We start from the raw sequence: 27,907 nt of genomic DNA, 5'->3' as shown, positions 1-27,907 counted from the left end.
ATGGCGGGTCAGGTGCAGTGGGCAGCCACGGCGGGTCAGGTGCAGTGGGCAGCCACGGAGGGTCAGGTGTAGTGGGCAGCCACGGCGGGTCAGGTGCAGTGGGCAGCCACGGAGGGTCAGGTGCAGTGGGCAGCCACGGCGGTGTTCGTAGCCCACCCCCATGTGTATTCCCCACATGTCCCCCACCCACGGGTACTTGGCCCCCCCCAAAAAAAAATACTTGGGGAGGTTTAGGATAGCAACAAGGAGTCCCAGAGACATCATGGAAATGTGGGTGGAGGAGCATGGAGCGGGCTTGGCGGCGCGTGGAGCAGCTGATTCGGCGGCTGAGACTGGAGCGGAGGGCTCGGCGGCTGAGACTGGAGCGGAAGGCTATTTAATATTTATTAAACAACAAATAAGCACAATTGTACAGTTCAGTCAAACAAAGCACTAGTTATTTACAAAAAACAAAAACAAAAAACATTTACGCTTGTATGTGGGTTTTACAAATATTTAACGAATGAAAAGGATTTTAAAGAGCTTGTGACAAAACCTCTTAACTCCATTGGATCCTCAAACTGTCAATCAAACCTCATTACATTAATCCGCCTCCCCTCGTGAATGAAGTGCACACGCAGTTTGGACATCTCTATGCAATGCCAAGGTAAATAAAGATCTGATGTTTGAAAAAAAAATTGTAAAGCGTTTTCTTTACTCAAAAAACCCTATGTTTATAAAGTTTAATGTTTTACGTATTTGAAGAGCGGAGAAGAGTCTTCGTCTGATATGTCCCGTCTAGTTGAAGCCAATATGCTATATATAATGATGTAACATAACGTAGTTTATTATTATCAAATTTAACATAGCACAATTCGACTTGCTCTGGAACAAATAATAGATTAATAAATTCTACAAAGTCTCATCTGGTTGATAACAGCAGTTTCCCCATGCCATTTTAATAAAGCAAGTTCTTTTTTGCAGAAAACAGCAAGCATTTTTCTTCTTTACAGAATACAGAAAATAGCAGCATTTTAGTCTTCTGAGTAGCCTTATTTTCAGTCACATATATATCATAGTATTTTAATAACTCTTATTATTGATACCTATTCTCAAAAACCTTTTAGGGTTAAACCAATAAGTCTAATTGTTGTATAATCTGTATAATCATGTCTGTTAAAAATGTCTGTTTAGCTTGGTCACTCAATCTTGCTTATTCAACACAATGTACAACAAGGTTATTTTAATTAACGCAATCCAAAAATCTTAGAATCTCTGCAATGGATCAAATTTTAAACTGTCTCCCAGGGATAACAAGATACAAATTTCAGGTGTCTTCATATGACATGTCAGTGTCAGTAATACAGTTGTAAAACCCACATCTAGCATCTCTATTTTTTAAAGGTTTATTCCAATTATTTCTATAATCCTTTTTGTCAGTTATTTGGATTTCCTCAGGGAACTGCACAAACCACTTATACTAAGGAGAAAACTCCAATGTTTTTGGTGGCCACCAGTTTGTGCAATCTTCCAGATCAATCCCTGTCAGCAGGCCTGCTTATTAATTTAATTCCCTATGGACCGGTCAACTAACATTTATGCAATATCATTTTCTTTCAGGGTTACTTATCCATTTTTGTTGGAGTTTTCTTAGTAATTGTTCAGTTGTCCTACTTTTAATTCAAACTAGTTTAGCTTTTTTCTACAATCCTACATATGTACTTGTTTTCCATTTCTCTTAGTACTGCAGCTGTTTTTGAATACAGTTTTTTTAAAGAGGTTTGTCTATGGCTTCCCATTTACTTTTTTTAATGCTCGTTTCATCATTGTACCTAAATATTTTAAGTGGCATCCTCTACATACAAAGTGTCATGTGGAATTGAATTAGGAATTCAAAACTTAACTTTTTTCACCTGCATTCCTGCTCCTTGTGGGCCTTTTGTTATATTATAGAATTAACAGGATCTTCTGCCCCTTTTGTTTCATTTAGCCTCTTCTTTTCGAGTTCTCATTCCAAAATCAAAAATTTACCCTCACCGAACACCTCCAACTGTCCACAGTCAATCCATCAAGCCAAAGAGAAAAATCAGTGTTGGCTAAACGATTCTAAAACACAAAAGTCTGACATTGTTCACCTTTTGGACAGCAAGAAAGATAAAATTTTCACCACTGTTCAAAACACCCAACCATACCAACAATACGGCCTGGCAAACCAAACCTTTATGTTAGCTCAACATATTGACAAGAGACCACTACCACAACTGGCAAAATTCAAATTCAACTCACCGAAACTCAACCAGGCCAACCGAAAAAAAAAAAAAAAAAAAAAAAAAAAAAAAAAGAAATCCCTGTCTTGGAGAGTTCCCAAACATTGTAAATTGAATGAAATATAGTTTGAGTTACCCTTATGTACTCATTTGATAATTGTTTTCTCTACATCTTTTCCTTAAATCTCCTAACCAATATACATTAGCTCACAATCATTTACTTAACTCTTTGGTGGTCTTGTGTTGTATTTTAACCTGCAATTTTGCAAGCTCTTTTCTCAGGGCCTACTTCCCTTTCTTTATTCATTTATCAGTCCTTTCTATGTCTCAATCTAACTCCGTTATATCGGACAGACTTTAATTAGATGTCTCTCTTTTCTTTAGGTTTTCTTTGTACGGCCTTGGTATCTCTTTTCTTGACTCCCTCATGGCTTTCATTTCATTCTCATGTGTTCTATGTGCATCTGCTAACTTCTTCCTGTAACTTGATGTGCTTATCTCTCTTTCTTCTTTACCCTACATTTCAGCTTGTGATATCTGAATGATTTTAATAGGCTACTTCAAAAAAGTTGTAAAAGGTCAAAGTTTTAGGCCAATGCACATAGCAGAGAAATAGACTGGGCACACGACTGTTACTTATATGTTAATAGCTTGACATTAAAATAGAGTTATTAAATCTCAGAAAACACAATAAACAGGTGATACGCAATAAACCTCAGAAAACAACCCATTGCGGTACTCGCATCATCTGGCACCCCCCGAAAAGTATGCACAGAAAAGCCGCCTCTTGGACAGCATGCAATGCCAACTCCTGTTCTCCCTCATGGCCCTCCACAGTCTAAGTCTAAATATCTGTCTTTCTGTTACGAAGGGGAGGCTCAGGCTGGAGATCCAAGTGCAGAGTTTATTAAAGTAGAGTGGTCGTACAGGCAGGGTCAAAACAGGAACAAACAGGAACAGTGAGGAACAGGCAGAATCGTAGTCAAGGGACAGGCAAAGATCAGGACAGGCAGCAATGGGTCAAAAAACAGGAAACAGGCAGTAACGGCAACAAGAAACAGGCAGACAGGGAATACAGGGAAACGCTCGGAATTGCAACAACAGTTAAACAATACTTCGCGGTGAGGTGGTGTGAGTGGAAGTCCTTTATAGTCCTGATAATGAGCAGCAGCTGGGTGTGGTGATTAGTGATTAGTGTTAAGTGTGTGCAGGTGAGTGGCAGAGAGGTGAGGTGGTTCGGACAGCCACAGCAGGTCAGGTGGCTCGGGCGGCCACGGCAGGTCAGGTGATTCGGACAGCCACGGCAGGTCAGGTGGCTTGGACGGCCACGGCAGGACAGAGTCCATACATGGCCCTAGTGGCCTACAGTCCATGAATGGCCATAGTAGTTCAGAGGCCCTTAAAGGCCATGGTTGAGCAGGGTCCCCACCCACAAGCTCCCCACCCCTAGGTATACTGCCCCCCCCCAAAAAGTTCTTGGGGAAATCAAGGGAGGCATTGGCGGGTTCATGGGCAAGGAGCTCGGGTGGCGCCAGCAGGGCAGATGGCCTGAGCGGCAGCGGTAGAGCAAATGGTCCAGGCGGTGGTGGCAGGGCCGACCAAGGCTGCTCTGTGGCCTTATCAAGGAGAGCGGGCAGTTCGGTGACGGCCTCCATGGCCGTATCAGGGAGAGCAGACAGCTCCGAGACGGCAGCGGGCTCGGGCTGCTCCGGGACGGCAGCGGGCTCGGGCTGCTCCGGGACGGCAGCGGGCTCGGGCTGCTCCGGGACGGCAGCGGGCTCGGGCTGCTCCGGGACGGCAGCGGGCTCGGGCTGCTCCGGGACGGCAGCGGGCTCGGGCTGCTCCGGGACGGCAGCGGGCTCGGGCTGCTCCGGGACGGCAGCGGGCTCGGGCTGCTCCGGGACGGCAGCGGGCTCGGGCTGCTCCGGGACGGCAGCGGGCTCGGGCTGCTCCGGGACGGCAATAGAGCTCGAGTTCCTCAACGCACGTAGGACAGCCAAGACATAAAAAGTGAGCACAGCCCTCTGGGCCAAGACAGGACAGACCAGGAGAGCAGGCTGTGCTGGAGCGGACTCACTGGCTGGAGCGGACTCAATGGCTGGAACAACCCCTGCATCCTTGAGCACCGCAGGGGCGGCCATCTTGCCCGTGGGCACTGGCAAAGCAGCCATTTCGTCCATCGCGTCCAGGGTGCTTAAGTCCACTGCAATAGGCGAACAAGAGTCCATAGCAACCGGCGAGCTTGAGAGCGTTGAAACCGGCGAGCTTGAGAGCGTTGAAACCGGCGAGCTTGAGAGCGTTGAAACCGGCGAGCTTGAGAGCGCTGAAACCGGCGAGCTTGAGAGCGCTGAAACCGGCGAGCTTGAGAGCGCTGAAACCGGCGAGCTTGAGAGCGCTGAAACCGGCGAGCTTGAGAGCGCTGAAACCGGCGAGCTTGAGAGCGCTGAAACCGGCGAGCTTGAGAGCGCTGAAACCGGCGAGCTTGAGAGCGTTGAAACCGGCGAGCTTGAGAGCGTTGAAACCGGCGAGCTTGAGAGCGTTGAAACCGGCGAGCTTGAGAGCTTAGCAACCGGCTGGCTTGAGTGCGAAGCGGCCGGCGGGCTTGAGTGCGAAGCGGCCGGCGGGCTTGAGTGCGAAGCGGCCGGCGGGCTTGAGTGCGAAGCGGCCGGCGGGCTTGAGTGCGAAGCGGCCGGCGGGCTTGAGTGCGAAGCGGCCGGCGGGCTTGAGTGCGAAGCGGCCGGCGGGCTTGAGTGCGAAGCGGTCGGCGGGCTTGAGTGCGAAGCGGCCGGCTGGCTTGAGTGCGAAGCGGCCGGCTGGCTTGAGTGCGAAGCGGCCACCGGGTTTGAGAGCGAAGCGGCCACCGGGCTTGAGAGCGAAGCGGCCACCGGGCTTGAGAGCGAAGCGGCCGACGGAGACTTGGGGATGCCAGCTGCTCGGACTGAAATCAACGGTGGATCGGTCACACTGGAACGCAACACTCTCCGCTCCCGGACTGATCTAGAGACCTGACGTGACTCTGGGCGATCAGCGGCGACGTGACTTTGCTCTGGGCGATCAGCGGCGACGTGACTTTGCTCTGGGCGATCAGCGGCGACGTGACTTTGCTCTGGGCGATCAGCGGCGACGTGACTTTGCTCTGGGCGATCAGCGGCGACGTGACTTTGCTCTGGGCGATCAGCGGCGACGTGACTTTGCTCTGGGCGATCAGCGGCGACGTGACTTTGCTCTGGGCGATCAGCGAAGGCGTGACGTTGCTCTGGGCGATCAGCGAAGGCGTGACGTTGCTCTGGGCGATCAGCGAAGGCGTGACGTTGCTCTGGGCGATCAGCGAAGGCGTGACGTTGCTCTGGGCGATCAGCGAAGGCGTGACGTTGCTCTGGGCGATCAGCGAAGGCGTGACGTTGCTCTGGGCGATCAGCGAAGGCGTGACGTTGCTCTGGGCGATCAGCGAAGGCGTGACGTTGCTCTGGGCGATCAGCGAAGGCGTGACGTTGCTCTGGGCGCGGAGACGTGACGTTGCTCTGGGCGATCAGCGGAGACGTGACTCATTGTTGCGGCCACCATTTGGTGAGTGTCATCTGGCGCGGCGGCCATCACACACCCAGACGAGGAATCGCGTTCCTCTGCGACACCCACAGTAAACGGAGATCCACTCAGTAGCAACGCCAGCTCTATATACTGTTCTAAAGTCCCATTTGGCTCATGTATTGGCATAATAGAGCTGAGCGGTTCAGACAGTCCCCCGCGAAAGAATGTCATAAGACATAACTCATCAAAGCATGTTAACGGAGCCAGTTCAATAAAGTCCAAAACATAATCTTCAATGGATCTGTCTCCTTGACGGAGACCGATCAACTGGGCGGATGGATTCATAATTGTTGAGACAGGAACACTCACGGTAGCTGCTGGATCTTGGTAGTGGCGAAGTATTCTGTTACGAAGGGGAGGCTCAGGCTGGAGATCCAAGTGCAGCGTTTATTAAAGTAGAGTGGTCGTACAGGCAGGGTCAAAACAGGAACAAACAGGAACAGTGAGGAACAGGCAGAATCGTAGTCAAGGGACAGGCAAAGATCAGGACAGGCAGCAATGGGTCAAAAAACAGGAAACAGGCAGTAACGGCAACAAGAAACAGGCAGACAGGGAATACAGGGAAACGCTCGGAATTGCAACAACAGTTAAACAATACTTCGCGGTGAGGTGGTGTGAGTGGAAGTCCTTTATAGTCCTGATAATGAGCAGCAGCTGGGTGTGGTGATTAGTGATTAGTGTTAAGTGTGTGCAGGTGAGTGGCAGAGAGGATGATGGGAGATGTAGTCCGGGAACTGACAGGAACAGACGGTGATCATGACACTTGCTGAGTATTCATATGAGCATAGTAGGTTATGTCATATTAGTTTTTAATGATATTCTAATATCAATCTAGCTTACTGCAGTGTGCAACAAGTGAACACTCTGCATCAACTCAAATACATTTAATATGATAAACAGCGCTGTGTTACCTCATACGCTTCTTCATCTTATGACAAAAATACTACATACTGTGCCTTTAAGGGTCAAAGACATTTAGTCCACTTCAACAGAAATTTACAAAAGTGATTTAATATATCTAAAAACCACATTAAATGCAAGTGAAATGTCTACTTTTAAGGTTTCAGAAAAATAAAATGTCAAAATGTGGGTGAAATAATGTTCCATTGTCATTAAGTGTAACACTTATATTTATATAAAAATTTAAACAACATACTATAACCTGTACGTATTAAAATATATAAAAGAATAATCGAGCATACTAAATTTTATTGCATTTTAAATGAGTAAAACATTCTTGCTGATAAATGGGCAAATCCTAGGATAGTGGCAATGTTTAAAATGTAAATTACAAGTAATTAGCATTTGGGGTAAAAGTAATTAGTCTTTAATATGGCATAAATAGATTTTTTGTTTTAAATATCCCTGACAAGATTGCTACACTGAATGACATTTGTGTGTTTTCTGTAAATCATGGTAAAAACTAATTTAATAATTTTTGCTCAGAAGAAACAAACAAATTAACCCTCTATGGTTTGCATTATACCTCTAACTATGAATTAAACAGAGCCATTCTGATGTATTGGAAAACAACAACGACAATTCAAAGTTGTATTATACTTATTGTTTTGATGCTTGAAATCCCTTTTTCATCTTTGACCCCTAAATCAATATCGAATTGCATATTACATTTTTTTTTCTTCAATATCGTATAGCCCTACCTCTTTCTTCTACTCTTCCTGTTATGTCAGACATCTTTTTCTCTGAAGGGCCATAAGGCAGTCCATGGGGAAGCGATCTCTCTGCTCCCTTTCCTTTTTGTCATTATATCTCCATTTGTATTATCTCCCTAATTTTAATGATTTTTTATCAATGATTTAGCTTTTCTGCACACAACCACATCAAATGTTTCCTTAGCTTGCCTTATGTTTTTAAGCTTTTTGTCCTTTTTTCCCTATTTTTTGGAGGCTATCCTATAGTATCTCTGTGTAATTGATGTCTAGACCTTGGCATCTCTAGGTGTTGATGCTATTATAATATAAATTATGACTATATGTTTCACACTTTTTTAGTAGGCTATATGCCTCTCTAATCTCAGCTTGCATATATTCTTAACTAGTTATCACCATGAAGATCAGACAATATTAAGATATTTGATTAGTCTTTCTTAGTTATTTTAAACAGGCAGTTCCTCTATTTCAGGTCCACTGGTGGGAATAATGTTGTTCAATAATCAAAATGTTGTTCAAAGTTTATGTTGGAATTTGTTCCCCACTTTCTGGTTTATAAAATAGTCACAACCAGAAAGGGTGAACGTTTTCCCTCTGTCTTCCTCCCTGTACACTCTCACTTCTCTCCTCTCGCAGCCCCGCCTTCAGCTTCAGTCTAGTTTCCTCCTCTCTCTATCAAAGGCAGCTCCGCCTTTAGCTTCAGTCTAGTTTCCTCCTCTCTCTGTCAGAGGCAGCTCCACCTTTAGCTTCACTCTAGTTTTCTCCTCTCTCTGTCAGAGGCAGCTCCTCCCCTATCTTCACTCTCTAGTTTTTACAATGCAGGCTCAATCACACACTTTTTAAAACAATCACACACCTGGGTTTTCACTCACGCAGCACACTTTGAAAATTACTGTACACCAGCTTTTGCAAAAAATGGAGAAACTGAGTTTTCTCTATGAACTTTTGCTTACTTGTTTTGACTTATTAAGGACTGTGTTTCTGTCTGGATCGCAGCGCTTACAGTCTGGAAAGTGTCCAGATAAACGACAGAGCCAGTTTCTGGGAATGTTTGTAGTTTTTTCAAAAGTTCTTTTATAATATTTTACATTCCCTTTTATTATGTTGGATTTAAGTGTCCATTAAAAACTCGGTTTTCCATTTTACAAAATCAACAGGAATATTCACATATATTTTTAAACAACATTCTCATACGCTTTTGCCAACTTTACACCAAGCAATAAAAATTTATTATACATCAATTTTTGCTAAAATGGAAAAACAGTTTTTCTCTGTTACCTTTTCCGTTATTGTTTTGACTTATCAAGGGCTGTGTTTGGTCAGTGTCCAACCAAACGACAGAGCCAATTTCTGGGAATGTTTTCATCAGTTCTTATAATTCTTTTACATTTTTTAATCACATTTATAATTTGGAATTTTAGTGTCCATTAACAATCTTGTTTTTCCATTTCACAAAACCTGCAGGAATATTCACATATGCTTCCGAACAACACTTCTCATATGCTTTTATCAATTTTAGACCAATCAATAAAAATTTTATATGTAACAATTTTTGCCAAAATGGAAAAAATAAAGTTTTCTCTAATACCTTTTTTCTTAATTGTTTTGACTTTTTAAGGGCTGTGTTTGGTCAGTGTCCAACCAAACCACAGAGCCAATTTCTGTGAATGTTCTTAGTTTTTTTTTCAACAGTTCTTTTAACAATATTTTACATTCCCTTTATTATGTTGGATTTCAGTGTCCATTGAAAAACTTGTCTTTTCCATTTCACAAAACCAACAGGAATATTTACATATGTTTTTAAACAACACACTCATACACTTTTATCAATTTTACATCAAGCAACAAAAAGCAATTAGAAACAACCCAAGCAATTCTATTTTACTTTCTACCTAATTCTGCATTATACACAATATTATACATCTCAGTCACTTTTTTTTAAATCAAATCGCCCTCTCTTCTCAAGGCCTTCTTTATTTACAACTAACAGTTCTTGTCTATCTGGCAGCCAGCTCGGAGCCCCCGCTCAGCTCCAGGTCTTCCCGTCCGCTCTGGCTATCACACAGACAAGCGTGATCACACACTTCAGCGCTTTTCACCCTTACAGACAGACATATTTCACATACAGACATATAACATTTATGTGCCCCACTCAGGCAGACAAAAAACGCACTTCTTGCATATAAATAAATATTTTATGCCCCACACAGGCAATTTTATGTAAGCCCCACTCAGGCAGACATGTAAGCCCCACACAGGCTGAGCCCCACACAGGCAATTTTATGTAAGCCCCACACAGGCAGACATTTGAGCCCCACACAGGCTGAGCCCCACATAAGCTAATTTATGCCCCGCACAGGCAATTTTATGTAAGCCCCACACAGGCAGACATTTGAGCCCCACACAGGCTAACAAAAAACGCACTTCGTGCGTATAAAGACAAACTACACTTAGACACACGCATGCGCTACCCCTGGGACCTGGAAGTTACTTCTCTTTTCATTTTAATCAGTTCAATCAATTATTTTAAATTTTAGTCATTTTAATTAAAATTTTTATTCATTTCATTTTAAATTTTAGTCATTTCAATTTAAATTTTTATTCATTTCATTTTAAATTTGGTTCGTTTTGGTGAAGTCTTAGGCAGTCACCACGCAGGCATTAGCTCACAAGGGGCCACACAAAACAAATATAAGCAAAATTGCTTACCTTATTTGTATAGCGCCTTTGTTTTGTGAAGCCTCATGCCAGCACACCCACCGCAGTTCCACCTCGACCTCTTCCTGGCTCCTGGCTCAAGGCTCGCCAATTATGTCGTGGCAAATTCGATGTCTCTTTGTCCCTTCAGATCTGGTCTCGAAGAAAAACTTGCAGAGTCTGAGTTTTCAGGTCTCAGAAAAACTCACAAAGTCGAAGTTCCAGGTCTCAGAAGTATTTAACTTTATTGTCAAGCAACAAAGTGAGATGCCAGCTCCGCATCTGAGGCTCCCTTAGCTGGGGCTCAGTTTTATAAATTTTTCTTATCTCTTAAAAACACAACAAATTAATATCATTGGCTTTTTCTTATCTCTTAAAATACACCAAATTAATATCATTGGCTGGTAATATTCGCTCTTACATTTTCCCATATTCTCACTTACATGTGTTCTCCCCTCACACCTACTTAATTGCAGGTGTTGCTTATGTAAGATAATTTTCTTAGTAAGGGTGACCAGTTTCCAGCTACTGTACATCTTTTGCCTTAATCTCTCATGGCCTTCTGCCAATTTGATGGTCAACCCTTTTCCCATTGGCCAAATGAAACATTGTATCAAAACAGTGAACACTCCCAGAGGCAAGAGGCCTTCACGTGACACCCTTGACAATGTTCTTGTTCATTTCACAGCCACCTGTTGTCTAGTGGAAAATTACAAACAAAATATTCTTAGTGGTCAAGTAAACTTGTCTGACCCTTGCAGTTACAAAGGCCAAGAGGGCCTCACAACACTTCTAGCCTTTATAATAAGCAAACAAATTCTACAATTGTTTTCTATTGGATGGATAAAATACTCCATCACTGTGTGCTTCATTTCCTTCAAGAAAAGTTTTCAGAAGGCTTAACTCATTCCACATTAAAAGTGTATGTTGCTGCTATTTCGGCCTATCATATTCCTATGGGTGGTGTCTTGGTAGGTCGAGACCCCTTAGTTGTTCGCTTCCTTCGTGGCACACTGAGGTTGAGGCCTTCAGTACGCCCAAAATCTCAGACCTGGGACTTAGCCATTGTGTTACAAGGGTTGGCTGAGGCACCCTTTGAACCTTTGGAAGATGTGTCAGATAAAATGCTCACATTGAAGACTGTGTTTTTACTGGCCATTTCATCCTTGAAAAGAATAGGTGACCTTCAAGCTCTTTCGGTTTTACCATCATGTTTAGAGTTTGCACCAGGCATGGTTAAGGCTTTTCTACATACAAGACCTGGTTACATACCTAAGGTCCCCACTAGGGTCCCAGGTCCTATTGTTTTGGAGGCTTTTTATCCCCCTCTGTTCACTAAACCGGATCAGGAAAAACTTAATCTGCTGTGCCCTGTGAGGGCATTGGATGCATATGTTCACAGAGCTGCCCTCTGGAGAAAATCAGACCAATTATTTGTATGTTACGGGTCCCCGAGTCGAGGGGGCCCAGCGTCCAAGCAGAGGATGAATAAATGGGTGGTTGAGGCCATCACATTGACTTATAAAATCCTAGGGCACCCGTGTCCTTTGGATGTCAGGGCACAGTCAACTAGAGGTATGGTTGCTTCAAGAGCTCATATGTCAGGAGTTTCCTTGGTTGATATTTGTGGCGCTGCTGGATGGTCATCCCAGCAGACCTTCATCAGATTTTATAATCTTAATGTGAGTAGAACTCCGGGTGCTTTGGTGTTACAAGATCGCACTCGGAGGCACAGCGTAGTTGGGACAGCGTTCCCATCACGTCACTGACGTAGCGTCGATAGTTCCCACGAAAGGGAACGTCTTGGGTTACGAGTGTAACCCTTGTTCCCTGAGTAAGGGAATGAGACGCTACGTCACGTTGCCGTACCTCCAGCATGCCTGGAGCGCTTACTTCAGACATATCACAGAAGCTAGCATTCTTCGTTTGTGGGCATGCTTTATAGGTTCCGGTCCGCGACGTCACCCGCCTCTGACGTCACGTTTTCTTATTGGTTAGATACAATAGTGCTTCACGAACACAAAAATGCAGAGGATTCCCATCACGTCACTGACGTAGCGTCTCATTCCCTTACTGAGGGAACAAGGGTTACACTCGTAACCCAAGACGTTTTGTCTCTGGATGGAACACAGAATATGCATTGAAATATGTCTTCAGTGGAAAACGCAGAGATATGATAAGACATACAGCAGAGACTTATTTATGGCAGAGCAATTAAAAGGAGGTGATAACTCAGACTTGGCGATCTAACACCGATAAGGATGTACCATGTAAGGTTGACCCCTACATGGAGGGGAATATTGCTTTGTACAACTTTATATGTTAGCATGATTTTTGGAGGGGAATGATGCCTAATTAGGAAAAATCTTCTAACATATAAAACCAACAGACCTTTTCGGACTAACAGCAATAGAAGAAAACAGTTGGTGAAAAAAAAAAAAAAAAAAAAGAAATGCCAATTGACAATTAGGAAGAAACAAAAGGGAGCTGAAAGGGGACCTCAATTTTATGTTATATTTTGCAGGAAATGGACAAAAGTGAGTCTAACAGGGAGAGATGCTCCAGAGTAACAAAAAGATGGAAAAATACTTTTTTAAGCAAACCAATTGTTACAGGGACGTTAATAATTATAGCAGTAATTATAATGGTACTTTGGATTTGTTATGATAGAGACACCGGAGGCAGATATAAAAGCAGTAATGGATGTTTATTGAAGTGATCAGCAGAGCAACAGGTAAGGGAGTGATGATTAAGCAGTTCTTGGATGTAAATGAGAAGGTAATACTGTCCTTTCGTTGTATTTCAGGTGCAGATGGAGACTGGTGCTGGAGACAGATGGCGGAGAACTTCAGGTGGCAGTGATTAGTAGGCTGGTGATTGAGTGCGGGGGAAAGGAAGTGAGGTGGTACCTGATGTGTCTGTGACAGTACCCCCCCTCCCACGGCCGGCTCCTGAGGGCCGAGGACCCCGACGTCGTGGTGGTCGTCCTCTAGGGCGTGGGACAGGTCTGTTCAGGTGGTGTGGAAAGTCTGTAACAGATTAGGATCAAGGATATCATTCTTGGGGACCCATGAGCGTTCCTCGGGGCCATAGCCTTCCCAATCGACCAGGTATTCCAATAGACCACCACGGCGCCGGGAATCCAGAATCTCACGAACCACGTAGGCAGTACCATCTGTAACGTCTGGATGGATCCGTTCAGAGTCAATAAACTTTGGAGTTTTCAGAACGCTTTTAACCTGATGAACTTTGTTTTGTAAATCACTAACTCGGCTCCGGACGACTGTGACTTTCGGCAGGTTTGTGGACGCTGCTCAACGCTGCTGCCTGCCTGCTGTCTGACCTACGCTCGGAGCTTCGTGGAGTTTAACCGAAATCCTTCTCTTTATTCCTATTCACATAATATAACTTTCTTATTTTTCACTAGATTACTTAACCTATTGCATAGTATTACTAAACGGAACGATTTATTACTAGCAATCCACCAGCATAATAATCACCTAGTGTTAGCCATAGCCCGCTAGCCTGCTAGCTACCGTCTACTTTCTTTTTTCCTCTAAACCAACCTTCCTTGTCGATTTAATGGCGGATTTATCCGATGTATGTTATTCTGATCTGTCCTCGCCAGATCGGGAAGCTGTGGAGACGTTGCTGCCCGGCATTCATCGATCCACCGCGAGGTACAGCGTCCCGCACATCACCCTTGCCCCAGGCACCGGCAAGCGACCGAGACATCCTGCCAGCGAGTCCTGTGTGCGTTGCAGTTTTTCGGACGGCGTTCATCAAACACACGGTCAGTCATGTCCGACGATTATCATGTGCATTAAATGCAACATGTACAGCTTAGCTCTTTCTGTCAGCAGTGAGACTTACACATGTGATAAATGCAGCGATATTGTCAGGCTGACAGAGGGAATCTCAGAATTAGAGACACGCATCCAAACTTTAATTGAGGATAGTGAGAATGAAAGGGCCTTAGATACTGCTTTGGATGCGACTAGCCTAGTAAACACTGCACATTCGGTTCCGGTTGTAGAAGCCACGCAGCAGGCTAACTGGGTGACTGTGAGGCGGCATAATGGCAAGAACAAACACCACTCTTCCGTTCCGATTAGAACATCAAACAGGTTCTTCCCACTCAGTGACGCACCCACTGAGAATCCTGTTGAAAGTGCCCTAGTTATTGGCGATTCTATTACACGGAACGTGAAAATAGAGACACCAGCCACCATAGTCACATGTTTGCCGGGGGCCAGAGCACCTGACATCAAAGCAAATTTAAAAGTGCTGGCTAATGCTAAACGTAAATATTCTAAAATCATTATCCACGTCGGCACAAATGATGTTCGACTTCGCCAGTCGGAGATCACTAAAATTAACATTAAAGAGGTGTGTGAACTCGCAAATTCAATGTCTGCAGAAGTAATTTGTTCTGGCTCTCTTCCTGTTCATCGGAGTGATGAGATAGTTAGCAGGTTATCATCACTCAATGGCTGGCTGTCTAAGTGGTGTGCGCAGAATAATATAGGTTTCATAGACAATTGGAAAAGCTTTTGGGGCAGACCTGATCTGTTGAAAAGAGATGGTATTCATCCCTCCCGGGATGGTGCTGCTCTTCTATCTAGAAATTTCCTAAATAGTCTTAGAGCTGAAACATGACAAACCAGGGCCCAGATCAGGACGCAGACAAACTGGCTAAACCGACCATCTGCTAGCCGCCTCACGTCACAGAACTCAAATAATTCACAGCACATATAAAATTCGTTCACCTAGATATTATCACATAGAGACTGTGTCTGTACCTTGAACTAGTAAATACAAAAAACTTCCGAAACCTTTTAAGGGTAAAAATTTAATTGATGTTCAAAAAATTTAAATCACAGATAAATCAGATAAACAAATGATAAAGCTTGGGTTACGGAATATTAGATTTAGATTTCTTCAAAAGCACTTATTGTAAATGAAATTATCACAGACAATAAACTAGACTTGCTGTGTTTGACAGAAACCTGGCTAAAACCAGACGATTACATTATTTTAAATGAATCTAGTCCTCAAGGTTATGATTATCGACACAATCCTCGACAGAAAGGCAAAGGGGGAGGTGTTGCTGTAATTTATAGTAATATATTCAGAACAATTCAAAAGAATTTCAAATATAATTCCTTTGAAGTGATGGTGCTTTATGTAACATTATGTAAGTTGACATTTGTGCTGGCTACTGTATACAGGCCACCAGGGCACCATACTGACTTTATCAAAGAATTTGCTGATTTTCTATCAGAGTTAGTACTGGCTGCGGATAAAGTCCTTGTTGTTGGTGATTTTAATATCCATGTAGATAATAATGAAGACGCATTTGGATTGGCATTTGCAGACATTTTAAACTCTATTGGAGTTAGACAACACGTTTCAGGACCCACTCATTGTCGTAATCATACCCTAGATCTAATACTGTCGCATGGAATTGATATTGATGCTGTTGAAATTCTACAGCAGAGCGATGTTATATCAGATCATTATTTAGTCTCGTGTATAATACAATTAGCCAAGGCTACAAAACCACCACCCAGCCATAAATATTGTAGAACCATCACATCTACCACTAAAGATTGCTTTATAAATAATCTCCCCGAGGAGTTTCGTCGCCTTAGTATACCTGACAACTTAGAAGAACTCGATGCTGTGTGCCGATTGTGTAGCGGTTATTAATCAATTTATGGATGAAATATGAATATAATAATTCATAAGGTTATGAATAAATTATGATTCATATATCGACCCAACGGGGAATTAAACATATATTTTGAATCAATTACAACGAATTATAATCAATTACATATATGATTAGTTCTGGTTTAATAATTATTTAGAGAAACTGTTCGTTTGTCCAGCAAACTAAGTCCCTCACAGAATATTATAAACAGAGTTATTATCTGGCCATGAAAATAACTTGTTATTATAACATCAAAGCATAAAGCGATCGAAAAACGTTAAAGTGAGTTGGTTTTCAGCTGAAAGAACAAACAGAACAATTGAGCATGAATTAAGTGTTTAATATATGCAGCTACTACTACAGAGATTATACGTCTAGAATATATACAGAAGTATACACATATATATACACAAGAGTGGAAGTGAAGAAAAGGAAAGAGAGAAGGCAAGTAGCAAACTCACAACCAGTCCTAAGCCAGCACGGAAATCAGTTTCATCATCTAAGATTGAGAAACGGCAGTATACTTGCATTGGTTGTGTGTGTCGAATTTCAGGTTAGCGCTGGTGCAGTTCGTTGGCTTCCTCCGTTCCGCGGAAGGTTTGAACTGAGGACTTGAGAGTGAGTTTCGCTGGAAGATGGCAGTCCCGAAGCTGAGCGCGATGGCAGCGCGTGGTCACCGGAGATGTCCGGGAAAAACGTGCACGAGATGCTCGTGAGACAATCGGGAGAGAACACCCTGGAGAATCTTGGTGTTCCTTTTTATGACAGATAGGCCGACACACCTCCTTGAGGTGGAATGGCCAATGACACTGATGCAAAGTTGGCGGGCAAGTTTTTTCTTTGTTTGATCTCACGACTTAATCTGCATGATTTATGACTATCAGATCAGATCTCCAAATGGAGTGTGTTCTTCACAGTATCATTAAACACATAGAAAAATGCATTTGTCAGCTGTGTGACATGTCTCAGTGAATAGCTCGTGTCCGGAGCTTTACGGAGAGACCAAACTCGACAGATCAGAAAGGCATAGACAAGAAGTTATGGTTTACAGACAGAATTCCACTATTAAAATGCACACTAGCACAAATACACATGCACAAATGTGCAAGTGTGCTCCTTTTGAAGTCACTGTAGGGAAAACACCCTAGGAAGTAAAATTAGCTCAAATGAAATATTTAGGGAATTATAAAGAGTTGTTTAGATTACGACTGAGCAACTGATTCGTCCAGCGTTCATTTGCTCGAGCCGTAATAAGCTCTTGTAACGGATATAAATATCCAACAATCGTGAAAACACTGATTAGAGCACGGTAACTTGATCACAGTTTAAGACATTAAATCATAAAGCACATAATACAAGACACTTTCCTTTTAAAATCTACAAGAGATTTTATTTATTCTAACACAAACTAATCTAACACAAAGGCACGCACATACACACACACATTCATACGTGTTTCAGTAAGAAGGAAATGAGAGAGAAAGAGTCTTGAAAGAGAGAGAGAGAGAGAGAGAGAGAGAGAGAGAGAGAGAGAGAGATCTGATTAACCGAATTCCTATCAATGCATTTCAAAGACCAGAACGAACCATGAATCATTCATTTAAATGCACCAGTTCAGTTTTCATCTGGAGGTACTTGCTTGCATTGACTAAGGTGAATTTCCCTCGTCGTGCAGAGAGGGGTTTCCCAAGTCGATGATTGGTCCAGGTCAGGTCCGTGTGGAACAATGAAGGAAGTCTCTTTGTCGCTGGAGTTGAAGCGGCAAAAGTCGTTGGTTGAACTTTGCGGCGAAACTTAGGACACAAGACTTTCAGCGGTAAAGGAAAATTAAGTAAAGAAAAGAAAAGTGAGTGAAGGTTGGATGGCTTGAATGAGCGGCTGGTCTGTTCTTCTTGTCACTCCATTTACTTGGTACTTGTCTTGGCTTCTTTTCCCAGAACAGAACCAACTCCTTTCTCGTTTACTAACCAACTTCTCTCCGTTTACCATCTTGCAATATGATCGTTTAAACTTGTTTGTCACCCCTCTGAGGAGTCCTGGCCAATCAGACATTGTCCTATTTCAAGAGGGCCTTCCTCTGCCCCCAATAAAACATAAGTGTTACATCCTGTTTCTGCTTCAGCAGAGAGTGCCATTTTAACATAATTTCTATTAAATGGGATACAATACATTTTAAACAGATTTCATTCAAGTCAGGATATAGGAAAGGGAGAAAGAATCAAATTAAGTCCAAATAAGGCATACTTTCAGTCATTCAGTCAAGAGTTAACACATTTACATGAATTGTGAGTGTTCTAAAGCCTAACTGTTTACAGGTAGTACTTGTGGACACATAATGCAAAATGTATGTAGTTAAAAGATGTTTGATAAGTCCGTTAAAATTGTTGGAACAATTTTGAAGCAGATTTATTTGTTCAACAGTCTCTTTGGCTTTCCTGTGAAGTAAGGAAACAAAAGGGTCTGGATTGTCTCTCTGTCTTCTTGGGTGACCCTTTGGTATGTCGCTTCTGCTATCAGGAAGCATGTGTCGTAAAAGTAATCAGCCTGGCTTTATCTGCAGACGGGCCGGAGCCGGAACCTCAATTCTGAATTAGAATTATGTTTTGAAAGAATCATCTGAATGATTCATTTGTCTGGTTCGTCCACAGTTCCTACATATCCCCCCTTGGTTCGGCGATGTGTTGAGATGAAGACATCGGCGGACACTGTAGAAAAATGGACAGAAGCAGACACACACAAAGCAACAACAAAACAACACCTCCATGATTGATCACTATACTGGTGCAGGGCATTAGATTATCTGAGTACTAATGGATTAAGTTTGAATTTTAGGAGTGTTATTCTAAATTGTCTCATTATGTTAATGCTTGGAACAAATTGTGTGATTAAATTGTTAGTTTCCATCTCTTCTAACTTGTTCTAGGTTGTTCTGGTGACATCATTTGTGGTAAAAATTATGTGACCCATCATGGAGCTCTCTCGGGCTCACCTTCGAATTTCCAAATGGCTTTCAGACCTTAGGCGTGGTGCGTCAATCCTAATGTCATGACCTTGACCCTTATGGGGCAGACAGGTATTTTACCTTATAAAGAAGAAGGGAAAGAGAGGAAGAGGAAAACAAAACAGAATAAAACAGTTAAGTGTTTCCTGGTATGGCTAACACTACTGCGTGCATCTAAGGTGTCATGTATCAGCTTAATGAAAGGTGTTCTACTTGTTGTGCAGATGGTTGTATGTTTCTTATGGTGAATGTAGCTAAGTCGATGTTGAGCTAGGTTCTGAAACTAATATCTGTCTGTAGGAAGAGCATGTTGGTGAGTATGTTAATGTAGTGTAGTGTAAAGTAATGTAGTGCAGTGTATGTATGGTCAGATCTGGTTCAGTCTGTCTAGCTCCCCCCTTTTCTTGAAGGGCTTAGATGAAGATTGGCTCTTTGCATCTTGGACTTAGGACGAGAGATCATCCCTAATTTGATGGGAGTCAGTCCAGTGAGGCAGGAAGTTCTTTGGCAGAAGGTAGGAGGAAATTTGACATGGCTGTGTTGAGCTGTGGTGCAAAACTTTGTCTCCTACGTTGCATTCCTTTTGTAATGCCTTCTGGTTGTGACAGACTGTCTGACCTTCTGTGCTTACTGTTGTTACTGTTGCACAAGCATGGTTCTTGAGATGGGAACTCGTTGGGTTTATTGGTGGGTGATGAGTAACCAGAATTGTGTTCTCTGGTACTACTGAGTTTTCAGCGGTGTTTGGCTGCAAGAGACCGCTTCGTTCTGTGCTGTTGTAGAACAGGTGGCAGTCATCTCCATTTGGAAGGTGGATCAGATGATCACTGACCTTCCGTTCCGTCTCTAGTCATAACAAGGGTGACTGATTCTTGTGATCGTCGCTGTTTATGTTGTTTGCAAAGAACGCTGTAATTTGTCTCATCAGTTGTTCCATGTCTTCTGAGGTGGAACTGTCTTGTTTTTGGGCGTTCTTGTTCTCAGTGCTGTGTGTAGGGACTCGTTCGACAGACGTTACCAAATGGCTTTATCAGCCAGAGGCATGATTGAACAAAGCTTCATTTGGTCCAAAAGATCCATTTCCTGACAGGAAAAACCTAGCTTTTACAGGAGTGATGACGTGACTTCTTTTAACAAAGGACTCTTAAACTAATCAGAACCCATCACGTGGATCTGATCACATTAAATCTATTGATTCTCTCACAAAACCCTCTTGTATTATCGGACGGAACAGGAAAACACCCATCAATGGATTTAAAGACAAATCTGTCCTATCAATACCTCCCTTGTGTGGCCGTCCATCGTGACCCCGTCACCCATGACTCCGGTCAAAGTTAAACTATGCTGAAGAACTCAATCTTGAATCTCAAAAGGGACAATTGTCGATTACTTAAAGTATTAACTATATCCAGAATAACATTTGCTATGATGTGATTACTAATATGTTGGAGTCAATGCTTTATATGTTTGTAGTCCTGTATGCATCTTTCTCTTATAATCATTGTTTTAATTAGGTCAGTCTAGTAATATGTGTGGAAGAAGTGTGTCGTGTTTGAGCTCTAAATGCAGAATTTATAATTCTCTGTAATTCTGTGTGAATGAAACATTGAAATTCAGTATCAGGAAAATATTAAGAAACTTTATAAAGTTGTTAATAAAACAAGAGAATGTCCTGCAGATATCACGCGATGTGATCAATAGACAATAGACGAGGCGTGTCTAATCTCCGTAGCAACGTCTCATTGGAGGATCGCATCTGAAGGATGGAGCCAGAATTGCTCCTTTAAAACTACGCTGTCCGAACAAGTCAGGCAGTGGAGAAATATGAAATAAGCTGGAAGTCAGAAATCGGTCAGAAGTAGCCGAAGCACCGCTACTTTGACCACGGCGGAAAAGTCGCATGGGTCATTGAGAACTGATTGACCGGGGCTGATTTTCCATCTAACAGTCGTCGATTTCAACTACGAGCCACGCCGCTGATCAACAGCCGTTACATCCAGATTCCAAAACCCTCTGCAAATATCTGACCAAAGTCTCCCAAGAAGAGAGCCGCTCAAGCCAGACGCTCAGATCAGAACAGCTTCACCAGCCAGCAGCATCCTTCAAAGCTTCCGCGCAACCCACAGGGCTTTCCCGAGAAGACGTCACCTGAAAGACAGCCAATCCAGAACGCGGGACTCCGCTGTACACGAGTCACGGAACAACCCGATTACCTCAGCTGTCAGAGCAAACGCAGGTACAAGCAAACTTCTCTCTCTCTTGCTGGAAACTGGTGAAACTCCTTTAAACCTAAAGAATCAAGCCAAAGCTCTGCTTTTGTGATTTTCTTCCGGTTATAAGTTAAGTTAGCACTGAACTTGGGACTTTTCATAACTCATCAACTCCGCGAATGTGTGTGCATGTATGTATGTGTATGTGTGTGTGTGTTTAGCCTTAGTTTCCTGTAAACATTAGAAGTAGTCAATAAATCTTGTTTTTGATTTTCACATACGAGTTTGTGTTGTGTATCAAATTACTGCCTTAAACTCAAAAGATCCTAAAAGTTACCTCTTGCTTATAATATAATTACAATAATAACAATAATCATAATAAAATATTGTTACTGTTGGCCACAGAATAATATTTTATCCAGAATTGGTAAAATACTCTAACCTCAATTTTCGCTGGACGAATAATTGATGAAGTGTTAAATATTAATTCTGAATCATTTACAGTGAATCATTTACAGTTGATTCAATTCTTATTCCCTGTAACAATTAAATTGAGCTAATAAATAGGCTAAGTCCCTACAGTATTAATGGTGGAGATAATTCGTGCAGTTTAATCTAATTTGTACACAAAACAAGTAACTTGTGTGATTGTATCTTTCTATTGATCCGGAAAATAGATTAGAAACAGAAACGAGGTTTTTGATTGTCATTACAATGATTGCACATAAGGCGCTGTGAATGAATGAAATCTGAACTCGAGTTGTTTGTCTGTACGTTTTGTTGTTGTTGTTAAAACTGCAGTAAAGGAATCTAAGATTGTCTGCCAAGACAAAAGGAAAGTCGCCTGAGAGCGCACCAGGACAGAGTAAGCGTGTTCCTTGCTTTTGTTCTTTAGGCCTTGTAGCTAGTGGATAATATTGCGTGTTCCAATGTTATTTCAACTAAGCTAAAATCCCTGCATGGTTACATTAGAGAGTAGCTACCTAATGTGCCGCCTATATCCGCTCATTCGTGAGATGAGATATTAATACTCTAAACACTATGCGTGTCTGAGTTTGATTTGAATGGGATTATTTTGAAAATTCTTGATCAAGTGTTTGTTGCAGTAAATCCTGCATGTTGTTGCGTGTCCAGAAACTGACACGAATGATTCAGATCGCCGAGATCTCAGTAACGTTAATTATTAATTGCAGAAAAATCTGTGGATTAATGTGCCTCACTCTAACTTGAGGGGGGTTGTTCAGCTCTGAAACGCGAGAAGCTGAATGGTTCATTGTGAATGAACTGCGCTGTCAGTTCAATAATTATTGTGCTTTTGTTGTTTGTTATCTGTGTGCAAAGAGTATAGAACGAGTGTATTCTTTGTTGTGCGTTAGTCACCACGACAGTGACAGCTGTAACCCGGAAGCCCTAAGAAACCTTTTCCGGGACAACCTTTAAGTGCGCATGCGCAGACTGCCAGCGCCATATTTGACTGTGTGTAAACAAAGCCTAGCATAAGCTGAGCTAGCTAAAACTAGCGCGGTTGCATTACAGTCTATTTAAAGCTAGTAGCATTGCTAAAGAGCTAGTGGCTAGCATAGCAGTTTGTGGTCTGAATGCAATGTTGCAATGTTGGAATGACTTCTTTGTTACTGAACTTTAATTCACTCTAGTGCTTTCACCTCTTTCTCTCTCTCTAACTTACACATCTTATTTTTTCTCATCTCCTCCCATTTGAGAGAATGTGACAAATGCTAAATTAAAAAACCTGTTTTGTTAATCTCATTTGTTGAAGAGTGGTCTCTCTCCTAAATTTACTCTTGTCAGTTAAACACGGTTTTGTTTTATAATTAGCAATCGTCCTGATTACTTTTAATGACATTTCCTGTTATTTGTAACTGCTCTTATTGATTTTAATGACATCAGGGATTATGAATTTTTGATTGGGAATTCTAATTCAATTTCAATTTTAATTGAAAATCAAGTTCATAATCAATTTCAGTTTAGCTTTCATATGGTATGGATATTTGTGGATTAATTTAATGGTAGTTGCTTACAAACATCTGGCAATTTTAATCATTAACTAGTCATTATTGCTTTGAAATTTTAATTTCATTAGTCATTAATTACGATTTGGGCTTCCCTAATTCAGATGATACTTGATTGATTAGTTTGATTATAACTGCTCTCAATGTTTAATGCTGAACCCATTACAAGTTTAATTCACAACTTCCAAATTTAAATTCAAAAATTCATTTAAAATAAGTTTAGTCTCAGACTTTCACTCCCTCAGTCTTTGATTTAATTCATTTATTTAAAGAAAATTTTGGGGTCTTCCTCAATACTTGGGTCAGTTAACTTGTCCTGCTAGAGCAGTAAGCCAACCCCCTAGGTGTAGCGACTCCCTAGCGCCACCACTCTGTCAACCCTGTAATTTTTCCAAATTTTGGGAGCAAAACTTCACTCTCTCTCTCTCTCTCTCTCAGTTGTCCCCTTCTGGTTTGACTACTGCTGCTGGTTTTTGGATTTGTACCTGTGAAAGTCATAAAAGCAGAGTGTTTTAGAAATATTTAACAAATATTTGGGAAACGGAACACTTCTTTTAAAATAGTATGACACTCACTTTACCTTCCCTGTTATCCTACCCAGCCTAGGCTCAAGCAGGTCCACAAGGAGACTGGTAGGCGTCCATAAACCCCGATCACGCATCTAGAAACGCTTTGTGGTGCATGGTTGTCAATCCTACTAGCTGAGAAACCAATACTGTCATTGTTATTTTTTTTTTTTTCTTTCGCCCCGAAGGGAATTTTAATAACAATCACAGTCCTGGTACTTTGAAATCCTTTTCAAAACCCCTGTCTAGAACCATTCTCCTAAATTAAAATTTCACAAAACTCATACTGCAAACAGTGTTAAAGACAGAAACTTCATTTTATAGGAAAACTGGAAGCACCCCAATTATTATTCGGCTCTTTGCTAAATGCTATTCTGTTTGTTTCGTGCTCTTCTTTTCTTCTGCTGTTCTCGAGCTGTGCTATCTGTGTGTGCTTACTGATTCTTTTCGCAGAGACTCCGAGTTAGAAGCACATCCACGAGAGGACCACAGTCGAGAACCAGTCTTACCTGCACATTTACACACTCATTACTCATTCCCATTAGCCCACACTTGACATTGCACCCTTACACCTTTGATTTGCCCTGCTTGTTTGTTTTGTTTTGTTGTGTTTTGTTTTGTTTTTCTTCAAGGTCTGTGTCAGTTTCGGGTTTGATCTCCCTCGCGGCACAAAACAGACCCTGCTGGACACTGGGAGGATCTGGAGACCTGGCTAAGTGTTGTAACAGACAGCATCCTACCTAAAGCCGCTGAAACACTAAAGCATCAGACACAGGACCAGCTGGATGACAACATAGCAAGCCTCATGAAACAAGACCCAAGCCAGAGCTACAGTCACAAAGAACTAGCCAAGATCACCGGCTCCTTAAGCCACACACTCATCGCCACCCTCAAACTGAGCGACAGGCAAGCCGCCCATCGCCAGCAGGAGCTGACACGTGCACAACGACGCATCGAACAGCTGGAGCTGGAGGCTCAGGAACAACAAGAAGGGCCTGATGAAGTGGAACAAAACACAAAAGAGGAGATCAACAGGCTAAAAGAGACCCTAGCAGCTACTACGCAAGAAATGGAACGAGGCAGAGCAGACTACGCTGATCTCTCCGACAAGCTACAGTACGCAGAACAGCTACTGGAAAAAGCAAAGGCTGACTTCAGAGACAAGAACAGCCGAATTAAAGCTCTCGAAACTCACCTGAATGAGTCAAGAAATGAGGTCAGCCGCCTAACATGTCAGCTTGACTACATCAAAGAAGAGTCCGACAGTATTAAAGAGGAACTCAAGCATGCATATGAATTGCGCTGTGAGCCGTCAAGAACACGTCGGACACCAACTTCACCTTTGCCAAGCAGGACCGGCTCCCCTGTTCCTGGACTGGCACATGATCAGAAGGGGGCAGTGCCAAAACAGTCACCAGCTCCCTCCGAAGAATCCTATCTCCCCACTAAACTAAAAGAATTTGCTCCAGCCAGCCACAGATCATCTCATGGCTTGGACCTCAGAGACCTTGACAAGCTTGCTAGAAACATTGGCAAATTCACTCCAAATGTGCCAGGTAGTCCAAATGTTCAGAGTTATCTGCAAGATATTGACTTCCATCTGGAGATGAGACCCAATGTCACTGACAAAGATAGACTTTATTTGCTCAGAGCCACATCCAGCTCTGAAGTGCGCAGCTTCCTGGACCGGCAGCCTGCCCACACAAAGACTGACTACCACCTGCTCCGAGAAGCTCTCATTAAAGAGTTTGCCGACCCTGAGTCAGAACAAGGACTAGTGGCTGCCCTGGAAACAAAACAAGGTCGTCATGAATCTCCTCAAGTCTTCTATAGCCGACTCAGGCTAGCGTACTTCGGGTCTCACAACGAACAGAATATGGAGGAGGAATTGAACTTCAAAACTCTCTTCCTGAGAAACCTCCATCCTGGGGTGAGCCACCATCTTGGCGTCCTTGCCTGTCCACGCACAATGAGTGCTCAACAGTTAAGAGACTTGGCGCACAAAGCCTACTGCAAACAGAAGATGGCCTTAGAAAAGGGCACCAAAACCACTGCAGTTCTTGACTTCAACACTCAGAGTCAAGGGCTGGCCCTAGAGGACACCCAGCGTCAAGACCTTGCCAAGCCGACACCCAAAGAGTGGAATGCATCCTCGTCCAACCGAGAGCGGGACTCCCACACTGGTACTCGACCTAAACAGAGAGACAACCGCTGGGATGGACCACGTGGACGACAACGCTCACCTGGACGTCACTGGGAAAATTCATGGAACCAATCAAGACCTCATGAGAATCATTGGGAGAAAACTTGGAATCAGCCAAGCTCATTTGGAAACCCCAGAGGAAAAGGCTCCAAGGGAAAACGACAAACACACCCTGGAGCAACCAGCCCAAGGAATCGACGAAAAAACTCACAAAGATTCCAAGCTAACCGAGCTCAAAATGAATCCATACCAGAACAAAAGACTTCACCTTGTTTCGACTCTCAAGAGCTGATGAAAATGATGATGAAAGAGTTCTTCCAACGAAAGGAGGAAGACCGGAAGTGGGAAGAGAAACAGAAACCAGATTCATCCTGACGAGCGGCCGGACGAGATGGCAGCGACCACCTGACTCAACACACCCCAGAGAACAGCACCTCATCTCTCTCTCAGAGAACCACAAGCACCATAACTTCAAACGGACAAGAAGTCCCACCTGAACATCCTGCAAAACAGTCAGAAACTGATCCAACACCTGATGGGTCAGATCACAGCAGCATCCAACAAACACCTGCTGTGGAAACCACTCCAGTTCCTGAAAGTGCTGTCTTGGTCGTCTGCCACTCCTCCGAAGAAAACGAAATAAATGCTGACATCCTACCTCTATCATCCCAAACTCCAGTCCCCCGACTCCTGGGTGATCTCATTGAGAAAGGTATAGCAAGAAAGTTTTACCTCTCCGTTATCATCGAACAACACATCAAGGTCGAAGCCCTCCTTGACACTGGAGCCGACATCACCCTAATGTCAACAGAACTCCTTGAAGAAGTCCAAAGCAGAACAAAGAGGTCTAATGGAACCTTTAAACTTCAAAGGTGTGAGCTGAACCTCCAAGCATATTCCCACACAGGCCTACAACTAAAACATGTGGCCCCAATTCACCTAACAGTGGGACCAATGAACCTTGTTCACCCAGTATACGTCTCACCACTCAACACATATCCTCTCCTCATTGGGAAAGACCTGCTTAACCGCTTTGAACCCTTAATAGACTTCAAGCACCTGAAGATATGGACGCAAGTCCGTGAGCCTCTGCCTCTCCAGTCAGTAAACTCCAACGAATCGCAGTGTCAAGTCACAGACACCTCCCCCCATCTACTGACTGACGATGCAAGTTCAAAACCAAGAGCAAGTTCCACTTCAAGCAACAGGAACCAAGACCCATTCCTCTGCTCACTGCAAGCGTCTGACTCAGACTCAGGTTCCCTCCGAATCATGACTGCCATAAATGTCCAAGACATATCAGTGCCTGATGCAGCATTAGCCCTGTGGGCTGAAAACTCAGCTATCAGCCTGAAGCTCTTCAGAACATTGAAGCAGACGAATCAGAGCATACCACACGTCTCGAAGCATAGCCGCTTCCCTCTCAATCCATGGTCAACAACCATGGCTACCTCCAAGATCGTCTGTGCCGTAGACATACGATGGAACAACAGACTCTTGAGTCACTACTTCCTGGTTGTCCCCAACCTGCCTCATGACATCTACATAGGAGCAGACATCATGGTCCGTCTCAACGCCTGCGTTGACACCGTGAACGACGTCATATGGGCTCCCTTGTCACACCAATTGACATCTTCAGTCAACCTCAAGAATCTTCGATCTGGTCAAACAATACCAGACGCATGTGCCATGATCAACGAGCAAGAAGCCACAATCCCCGCTTACAGCAAGAGTGTCAGTGTCCGCCTCAACATGCGACCTGGCCAGACCCTTAACAGTAAGCTAGGCTTCTTCCAACCTTCCAGGACCTGCCTAAAACTAGGACTGACCTTGGAAGCCACACCTCTCATAGAAGTGTCATCTCGTGCTGTGTATGTGTTGTTCAACAACTGTACGGCCAAAGACCTCAATGTGCCGAAAGCCAGTCACCTGGGATGGCTCATCAACCAGGCATTCCATGACTTTGAACTGACAGTTCCT

General features: G+C 43.2%; 1 protein-coding gene across 1 annotated transcript; it reads left to right on the top strand.

Annotated features, from left to right (window-relative positions):
• On the top strand, positions 1-26,302 carry LOC137028421 (uncharacterized). The gene is made up of 3 exons (XM_067397181.1): positions 1-34; positions 24,402-25,023; positions 25,078-26,302. Exons 1-3 carry the CDS (start codon positions 1-3, stop codon positions 26,300-26,302), a joined length of 1,881 nt encoding a protein of 626 aa, XP_067253282.1.
• Positions 26,303-27,907: the final 1,605 nt, after the last annotated feature.

This window comes from Chanodichthys erythropterus, chromosome 10, assembly GCF_024489055.1.
Source record: "Chanodichthys erythropterus isolate Z2021 chromosome 10, ASM2448905v1, whole genome shotgun sequence".
Classification (NCBI taxonomy): Eukaryota; Metazoa; Chordata; class Actinopteri; order Cypriniformes; family Xenocyprididae; genus Chanodichthys; species Chanodichthys erythropterus.
This window is presented reverse-complemented; position numbering and strand designations above follow the sequence as displayed.